Consider the following 10,103-nt stretch of genomic DNA (forward strand, 5'->3'; position numbering starts at 1 on the left):
AGTATTTCCATCCGAGAGAAAAAGCTGAAAACCTCTGATAAGAGCACGAGGAAGATGCTTGCTCACAGGAAAGTACAGGAGCATGGGGTTCACCTGAACATATGAACATGAATGGAAAAAGAAGTGCGCAGAGTGGGGATGCTATTAGAGTTTGGGTAGTTTGTGGTTGTGGGGGTCATGAGGGAGAGATATTCAAATGCTTCAGCATGATTTGCAGGTAGACTAAGGTAGAGACAGTCTGAAACATCTGAAAGCAGATGGACCTAAGAAAAAAACTGTGACGAAATGAAGGCCTTCTTTTTCCCGTAAACTGGTGCTGAGTGAATGTGTGAATGACTAGCATATATGCTGCAACATTGGTACAGGTTTAAATAATGCTGCTCTCTCTCTCGGCTGAAACCACATTTCTAACCTTCACTCCCACAGCCTCTCTGTTCTCATGCAGACCCCCTTAGACTGCAGGATGCAAGACTGAAAGCTGCTGCACTCACATGGTGCGTTTCATGTGGCACTTTCTGTTACTCGACAGGGTTACTGAAACTTAAATGTGCTGCATCATTGTTTACACACAAATATCAACATCCATTTTTAAAAGGATGATTCTGTTGTGCTGGTGTAAATGTTCATGGCTGCATGCACAAAGAGGCAATGTGAAGCCTTAGTGTAGTGAAATGTCCCACCCATGTTACCCTCCAACAGTCTGACTTAAGTCATTCAAGTTTTTGCAGGTTTCCTCATGTCTTCATTCAGTCTAATCTTTCTACTTTTCTCTCCACTCAAATGATGCAGGTGGTCCTAAGAGTTTCCACCCTGGGTCTTCTGAAATATTCTTTTAAAATCATGATTTAAAGCCAACTTATTAGGCAGCATGGAAACATTTAGCACTGCTGGAACTTTAATAAATGTTAATAAAGGAACATTAATAAACTTAAAAAAAAAAAAAAGGATGAGTGTACATGAAATGTATACATACATGAATATAGCTGAGTGCAGTAGTTTGCATCCCTGTAATTAATGAAAAAAAGTAAGCTATTTGCAGAATATGGTTAACATTCTTCATTCATTGTATATAAACGCTTATTCAGTTCAGGGTCAAAGTGTGTCCACAGGGCCAATTTACCTACCAATATATCTTTTTGGACTGTGGTAGGAAAGCGGAGCACCTAGAGGAAACCCACACAGACACAGGGAGAACACATCAAACTCTTTACAGGAGTGGGGCTCGAACCCACAACCCCAGGACTACCTATTGCATGAGATGCTGTTTTTAAACTCAGTTCTATTTCCAGTGAACCTAACTAGTGGTGAGATATTATGTAAATTTTGAATTCTTATCAGGGCATTCTGTATTTATTTACATTTTGCACAGCATCCCAACTTTTTGGAAATTGGCTATACCAGAATGACGAGCTGCCTGTAATGCACTGCTTTCTTCAAATCTCTCAAAAAATGCTACCATATTCATGTCTGAAAACTACAACCCCAATTCCGTGGAACATGCAAACAATAAAATATAATAAAATAAGTGTATCCATTTGAACATTAAATATCTTGTCTTTGTAGTGTATTCAGTTGAATATATGTTGAAAAGGATTTGCAAATCATTATATTCTTTTTTTTCCTTTTTTGGTTCTAGGAAGGCCATGGCAAAATTTTCAACTTCTTCATATGCCATACCTCACCTGCCTTTGCTTTGTGTTGTGGATTACTGACTTGTTGCAGGATTCCTCTATGTTCCATTTTACTCATACTTGTGTAAATTATGACCATGAGTATGAATTTTTGACTATGAGAAATGTGTCCACATTTCTGGATTATGGTTTTCATGGGTGTTACTGGCATTCCAGACAATGTGGTATCATTTTATTTCTTTATATCTATTTTATAATCATTTTTACAGAGGGACCTTTGATTATTTACATTTAATGGAAGTGGAAAAGTGGTTCAGGGTGATAGTAAGCTCAGAAATACCCTAAACTGCTCTCTATTGACTGATTACTATGCATCTGGATGATACTGAGTGGGGCAAGTGGTTTTCCTGTCCATGATGTCACTAACATCTACATATGTAAATGAAAAGGCAGGCCGAGAGAGAGAGAGACAGAAGGAGGACCACATGTGATATATGTTGCCCACATAAAAGGCCCTTTTTATAAAAGCTTTTTTGACTTGCATTTTGAGACACACAGTTTCCCCTGGACAGACTCATATCTGCAAGCATGAATAATAATAACAGGTACGAGTATCCTCCAGTGTTTTCAGTGGATGCTACAGGACATCTTCCTCAGCAACAGCATTATCATCAGCATCATCCTCAGATGAGTGCTGCTGGAAGAATGGATCCGGCCCTGGTGCCCTGCTGGACCTTTCCACCTGCCCGATACCACTCTAAGAGAAGAGGCTGTGGAGGAATGACCTCTGCTGCAGGAACTCTGCTGATTATGGTTCTGCTGATGGTTTTTGCTGCACTGGGTCTGGGAGCCTACCAGATCATGAAAATACAGACAGAATTGGCACAGCTAAAGCAGGTGAGGGTTCTCTATAAATGCTTTGTGTATGAAATGTGCAAGATGCACAAGTAAACTTTGGGGTTATTTAAGGGTTATTAAGCAGCTCTTTTATGACTTTTTTTACAGAGAACAATAATTTTGAACAAACATTTCACAATGAAAAGTTATAAATATGCATCTTAATAGCTTAACCCCTGGGAAATTGTTTTGAAAGATACACATTAAGACAAAACTTTTCTTGAGGGTCTATTTACAATGTACACTACATTTTATGTTGATAGGAAATATAATATATAATGCTGGCTTACTTAATAGTTTGTTGGACTCAGTTATGAGCCAATTTTCAGTTTGTGCACATTCCCACTAGCTGATTTCTAGTAACTATGACCTTTAGACCACTGATAAGATCTTAGACCCACCAGTATCCAGCTGAGTGAATGCTATGTGAGGAGATCAGTTCTGCTGTACTGCCAGTAAATTACATAAAAACCATAATAATAGTAATGAATTAATATTTTAGCATAAAAAACTAAAATCAATATCTTTCCCCAGTAAAATAACCCAGTAAGTTAAACCTCTAATTACTTTTGGCAATTCCTAAACCATGGAAGTCTGTTCTGAAAGATTCCAGGATCTCTATCAAACACTATTTGTTTCTATGTGATGCATGGTTAAATTAACTTTTGCTCTGCCTTTTGACATTTAACTGAACATGCTTAAAGAGGTATAACCTAAAAATAGGTAGAACGCAAAGGTTGTGGTCACCAGTCCAGCAGTACAGGATTTCCTCTCGTCAAACTAGAGCTTGATCAGACATAAGCCTTATCTTCTAAAGGACTGAAGCCAAGTGTGCCAACAAACACACTTCAAGATGTAGTGTAGACTTTTTCTTGTTTGCACAGATGTACTGTGCTTCGTGGGAATGTTTGTGGAGGTCAATCGAAATATGTGCGTGTATTTAAATGTGCAGAATATCACATCGTACTTATATGAAACTTGTCTTTCTGTTCCTTTCATGGCAGGAACTGCACATACAAACTGAAAGCAGAGCACCTGAGAGGCTAGTTGGTGAGTTTCGCATCTTCTATAACGGCTGCACTGTCATTACATTATTGCACATCATCTGTAAATCTAACAAGATTAGAACATAAAATAAAAATAAAATATGGCAACACTCAACTACCTCATGTTTTGCATTTTCAGGAAACCCAATAAAGGACCCCGATCAGACAAAGCATTCACAAGCTGCGCATCTTATGGGTAAAGAGAACTTCCTCATTCAAAATAAATAAATAATGTAGTTCCTCTTGTATAAATACCACTCAATACCAACTTATCCCAGTAAACAAGGCTTTTTTTAGTGAGGACCTATGGTGAGTGAGGATCTAAGGTTAAAATCAAGTATAATACTGATCTTTGAACATAATCAAAGAAAAAAAACATTAGCACTGTATTATATGCAGTATTTCTTCCCTCTGTCAGATAAATGCCTTGTTCCTGTTAACCACAATGTACATCAGCAAAATCTAATATTCGCTTAGTGCTTATCTCTGCAGTGGTGTAGACTGAAATGAGACTATGAAATGAGTTCATATTATGTATTTAGGACAGTGAAAAGCGGAAGTGCGGACCCACTTTGGCTTTCTTAGAGTTTAAAAGAGAATGCTTACCATTAATATAACGTTGTTGTATTTCTTCATCATTGCAGGACAGACTCAGAACATCGAATCAAATCCCTTGCAGTGGGAGTCACACCATGGTCGAGCTTTCACGGACGGTGTCGTGTACCGTGGCGGTGGTCTCCAGGTTAACGAGACAGGCCTTTATTTCATCTACTCACGAGTAGATTTCCTTTCCAAGAGCTGTCATTTCAGGGACTCTGTGTCTCACACAGTTTATGTGAAAAGAATTGATGGCAGTCTGATGACCCTCATGGGTGACCGGAGGGAGGGTTACTGCAGGGTAGGCAGCACAGAGGTGTGGAGGGATGGCAGTAATCTGGGCTCTGTGCATCTACTCAAAAAGGCAGACTGGGTGTTTGTTAACGTCTCCAAGCCAGCACTGATGAGCAAAAGCCCCTACAATAATTACTTTGGCCTCTTCAAGCTCACCTGAACATGGAAAATGAAGATCTGAGCCTGCCACAGTAGAACAGAGGTGCCAAAAAAGTCCTAAGAGAGATGCCACAGAGCAGGAGTCATCAGCTCCAAACAGATGGACACTGTACTACATTTGCCAGACTGTCCTTACTCAGATACATTGGGATCCACATCATCAGTTATTTGCAGAGAGGGCTGTTTATGGAAAATGTCCAATTGCAAATATTTATGACCAGTATTGAGCTTGCTGTACTTGGGTGTTCAAGGAACTGGATGTCAGAAGTAAAACCAAAAGTAGTTCTTATGTGGCATCATGCTCAATAACATATTTTGGCACCTTTTTTTTTAAGATTCAACAGGAAATTTAAATTAACCGCCTTAACACCCCAGTAAACTACACGCATTCACTTAACATATGATTTCTTTGCAGATGGTTTACTGCATGCTTGTGAGAAACATTATCATTCCCTTTAAATCCATGTTGTGACTAATAGTTTAAATGTGAAATCATTTCAGTCAGTTTAATTCAGTGAAATGTCTTCTGAATGTACTTCAAATAATTGACAAATTCTTGTCAGGTTTGATAAAATAATTGACCACTGAACGTGCAGTGAACACTAATAAGCTCTAATGAGGGAGAGAATTAGCAGTATTTATTTGATTACTGACATATTTTGTTTATAAAGCTGGTCTGAACATATATATATATATATATTGGTCATATTGACCAATTACATTTTTTGCTATATGTTTTCCTAAAAATAAATTATTCTTTATAAAACCTCTTCTTGAATTATTCCTGGATCATTATAAGGGGACAGATGAGCAATTTTAAATGTCCACCAAAAAACTGGTGATGCACTTGTCACTGTATGACATAGTTTGCCAGTACAAACAACTAATGTTGACAGCCAAAGAGAGTAGGTTGGTACAGAGAGATAGAGGAAAATATGTTAAATATTCCAATTTACATTTTTCCAGGCCTAACCATATAAGCAACATCTTGCTACATGAGTCATAACCTACAGTTTAGAAGCTTAAATCCTGTGGCTTTAAAGGTTTTTAACTATTTCATTTAGGGAACCTGTCTTTAGTTTCTATATGACATATTGAACAACTGCACCCTAAGGTTTAATACTCTCTTGCTGAGATACGAGAGAGAGGTTTGCAAAGTTGCAGTTTCATTCCTCATCCTTTTTGCAAAGACCCTCATCCTGGCCTAGTCACCCGCCCGCAGACACACACATTCTCGCGCATTTCTGTGATGGGGTTAAGTGCAGCTGACTCTGAACACTGTGTGCTTTTCTGTTTCCTTCCTGAGTTTCAGGCCTCAGAGTAAAAGGCAAAAATCTGATCTGTGATCAAAAATTTGTCATTGGCATACTGTAATTTTAACTGTGAAAATAAGTCTACGAGTCTAGTTCCACAATGCTCAGTGCCAAGCAATGCCTAAAAGGGTATAAATACTGCAACACTGGGCTGAGGAGCACTGAAATTAGATTCTCTGTTGTGATGGAGCTCAATCTAATTCCCCTGAGGTGAGTTTTATTGGCATTTGTAATTCAGAACTGATTTTCACCAATGTGGTCATGGCTGCATGCCATCAGATCAGTGTATTACCAACATCTAGTACAAAGCCTTCCCCGAAGGATAGAAGTAGTTACATCTGCCAAGGTGGACAATCTAATTATTAATAGATTTGATTTCATAAAGATCGGAAATTGAATATGATGTACATATTTTTGGTCATTTAGCTTAGCTTCTGGTGGCATGGTGGCGCAGCAGGTAGTGTTGTGGTCACACAGCTCCAGGGACCTGGAGGTTGTGGGTCTTGCTCCTGGTGACTGTGAGGAGTTTTGTGTGTTGTCTGCGTGGGTTTCCTCTGGGTGCTCTGGTTTCCTCCCACGGTCCAAAAACACAAGTTGGTAGGTAGATTAGTGACTAAAAATGTCCATAGGTAAGTGTGTGTTTGTGTGTGTGTGTCGCTCTGTGAAGGACTGGCACCTCCTCCAGGGTGTGATCCTGCCTTCCTCCCAATGATTCCAGGTAGGTTCTGGACTCACCACAACCCTGAACCGGATAAGTGGTTACAGATAATGAACGAATGAATGATTTCTTTTGAATGATTAAAATTTCTATGGGGTTAAGGTCAGGCGAGTTTGCTGGCCAATTAAGAATAGGGATACCATGGTCCTTAAACCAGGTAGCTTTGGCACTGTGTGCAGGTGCCAAGTCCTGTTGGAAAATGAAATCTGCATCTCCATAAAGTTGGTCAGCAGCAGGAAGCATTAAGTTCTCTAAAACTTCCTGGTAGACACCTGCTTTGACCTTGTACCTCAGAAAAATGAGGTCCAGAAAGTGGACCAACACCGGCAGATGACATGGCACCCCAAACCATCACTGACTTTACACTGGACCTCAAGCAACGTGGATTCTGTGCCTCTCAATCTCTTCCTCCAGACTCTGAGACCTTGATTTCCAAAGGAAATGCAAAATTTACTTTCATCAGAGAACATAACTTTGGACCACTCAACAGCATTGCAGTCCTTTTTGGAAACGAGACACTTCTGACGCTGTCTCTTGTTCAAGAGTGGCTTGACACAAGGAATGCGACGCTGAAACCCATGTCTTGCATACATCTGTGTCCATTGGTTCTTGAAGCATTGGCTCCAGCTGCAGTCCAGTCTTTTTGAATCTCCCCCACATTTTTGAATGGGTTTTGTTTCATAATCCTCTCCAGGGTGTGGTTATCCCTATTGCTTGTACACATTTTTTTCTATCTTTTCCTTCCCTTCGCCTCTCTATTAATGTGCTTGGACACAGCTCTGTGAACAGCCAGCCTCTTTACAATGAGCATTTGTGTGTTGCCCTGCTTTTGTAAAGTGTCAGTGGTCATCATTTGGACAACTGTCAAGTCAGCTGTCTTCCCCATGATTGTGTAGCCTACAGAACTAGACTGAGAGATCATTTAAAGGCCTTTGCTGGTGTTTTCAGTTAATTAGCTGATTAGAGTGTGGCACCAGGTGTCTTCAATATTGAACCTTTTCACAATATTCTAATTTTATGAGATACTGAATTTGGGGTTTTCATTAGTTGTCAGTTATAATCGTCAAATTAAAAGAAATAAACACTTGAAATATATCAGTCTGCGTGTAATGAATGAGTATAATAGACAAGTTTCACTTTTTGAATGGAATTACTGAAATAAATCAACTTTTTCTATATGTGTGTGCGTGTGTGTGTGTGTGTGTGTGTGTGTGTGCATTTGGCAATTACACTTTATCTGATTAGAAAGCAATGCAGTCCATGTTTGTTGATATAAGTGCAAACTGCTGTACTTATTTCTGTTTTAGGGTTTGAATATCAGTAACCAATCTCTGGTGACAGATATAATCATCACAGCTAGAAACAAACATCCGGTAATTATAGTCAAGGAGGCTTAATGTATTTCTGTTTTCATATTAGACTGCCTGCAACTCTACCTCCTTCACACCTGCATTTTCAAGTGTGTGGGACTGGAAGAACCCCTCATCTTCCACTATTCAGTCAGACAATCAGTGGAAACCGTCCACACATTCACACATACACCCACACAGGAAATGACCATTGGAGATCCTCAGCCTACTATGGACCTTAAAGTCACTATTTATTTATAGCTTGTATTCTTTATGCATTTTTACATCTCAGTGTACCATAAGCAAGATGCACAAAAGTGTGTGACACCTGCTTTCAAGGCTCACAATAGATAGATAGACTATACCCCATTGCAGAAGTAACAGATTTTACTATTCTGAAATTCCACAGATTATCACTCCAAGTCATTCTGGAAGAAAATGGATGGATCTACATCTTTCCTGACTTTGCATACTGTATCAGAATGCATCTTTATATCCTTGTAGCTAATTTCTGGCATTGGGAATGGTGACCTCAGGTTCCACTAAATCCCATTTCATGCCTTTCTGTGGAGTTTATACAGGCTGTTCATGCACAGCTTCAACATCTATAAAAGAGGTCACCTTAAAGTAGCTTTATAATAATTAATTAACATAATAATTTACTTTGTTGCCATGATTTCAGTGGAGCACAGAAACATTTTACAGGGACACGTTAACAAATTAGGAGACATTCAAACTCAAGTAATCTGAAACACCGAAACTAAGTCAATATTGCCCACCTATGGAGCAGGAATAGAGTAATATCCTCATGTCAGTTAGTGCTTTCCAACATTTGGAGGGCTTTCCATTAAAAAAAAAAAAAACTCTAGATGCCTCTGAGAGAGAAAGACTCTTTTTTTTTTTACCCATTTACTGACACCAGGGCTTGATGAACACATTAGATCGGTTTTGAGCACATGAACAGACTGGAGAGCTAGCAAATAGTGTGGAAACATTCTCAGACGTTTGCTTAAAACCATGAACGTAACCTTTAAGGCCACATGGTAATAGTTAAACGCTTTATTTAATACATTATTTTATTCTCAAATAACGTTTTTATCTGTGGGTTCTAGCAACAAAGACAAGCTCTGGAAGCCAGGAACCGTGGCATCTTTTGGTAGGGTGACCATATGTTCTCTTTTCCCTGGACATGTACTCCCATGACGGTTAAACTGCCAAAAATGTCCTGGATTTTTCTGCAGTCTTTCCCCATGCCAATTCATGCCTTAGGCCCTAAATCCTACCTCCATTTGTGCACTTTTATAACAATGATGACAAGTGCGAGTCAAAGTGGCACAAGAATTCACAATTTATAGAGGTCAGATAGTTGAGATCAGAGTCGGGGCACATGGTTTTGCATGCATTATGTGTGTACGCCGCTTCAGCGTTGAGAATTGCTTCACGTGTGGAGGGGTTTGTGACTCATGAGCCTATTTATGCTCTGTTTTTTACAAAACTGAAAGTTACCTCATCTGTCCTTATAGACAAACATACACTGGATACTTCATATCATTACTGACTTTATAATATGTTATATGTTATTTCTACACGTGTCAGGGTCCCAGGAATGCCATGTTCCTTTATCAATTATATATTATTTCTGGTTGATAAAATGCAGTGCACGTTTAAGTAACTTCAAAAAGCATCAGTTAAAATGCTGGTTCCTCTAATGATCATGTGTTTTCTAGTGTAAATGAGTCACTTGACATAATTTCAATACAGGGCTTCAGTTTTGTTTTTTGGAACAGAAAATAGCAGGCGTTCCATGATCATACACTGTCAGGAATTGACAAACTAAATTGTTTTGTATATTTTATTTTGTTTTTTGTTTTTTGTGGAAAGGAAATGATTAACATCACTTGGTCACAAAGATATTTGTTAGTTGAATTGTTAAAGAGTATCTGTTTATGAATTAAAGTTCAACAAAGTTGCATATATATATTCTCTTTTTTGAAAACTGAAATATGGTCACCCTACCTTTGGTTATTCATTATATAGGAAGCTTGTTAGCTAGATTAAGTTTCAGCAACTTCTAAAAACTTAAAACAAAATTAAAATCT

At 38.7% G+C, this 10,103-nt stretch overlaps 1 protein-coding gene across 1 annotated transcript; it reads left to right on the plus strand.

Moving 5' to 3' along the window:
• The first annotated feature begins 1,784 nt into the window (after positions 1–1,784).
• On the plus strand, positions 1,785–5,295 carry faslg (Fas ligand (TNF superfamily, member 6)). The gene is made up of 4 exons (XM_066677561.1): positions 1,785–2,528; positions 3,533–3,578; positions 3,714–3,770; positions 4,219–5,295. The coding sequence occupies exons 1-4, from the start codon at positions 2,220–2,222 to the stop codon at positions 4,623–4,625; spliced, it is 819 nt and encodes a 272-aa protein (XP_066533658.1). The 5' UTR covers positions 1,785–2,219; the 3' UTR covers positions 4,626–5,295.
• Positions 5,296–10,103: the final 4,808 nt, after the last annotated feature.

Source organism: Hoplias malabaricus, chromosome 7 (assembly GCF_029633855.1).
Source record: "Hoplias malabaricus isolate fHopMal1 chromosome 7, fHopMal1.hap1, whole genome shotgun sequence".
NCBI lineage: Eukaryota > Metazoa > Chordata > Actinopteri > Characiformes > Erythrinidae > Hoplias > Hoplias malabaricus.

What these genes read in the sequence shown, in the direction of transcription:
- faslg (XM_066677561.1), top strand. Translation starts at nt 2,220, where the DNA reads ATGAATAATAATAACAGGTACGAGTATCCTCCAGTGTTTTCAGTGGAT. An exon ending in AATTGGCACAGCTAAAGCAG is followed by an intron (nt 2,529 to 3,532) that starts GTGAGGGTTCTC and finishes CTTTCATGGCAG; the next exon opens with GAACTGCACATACAAACTGA. An exon ending in ACAAGCTGCGCATCTTATGG is followed by an intron (nt 3,771 to 4,218) that starts GTAAAGAGAACT and finishes TCATCATTGCAG; the next exon opens with GACAGACTCAGAACATCGAA.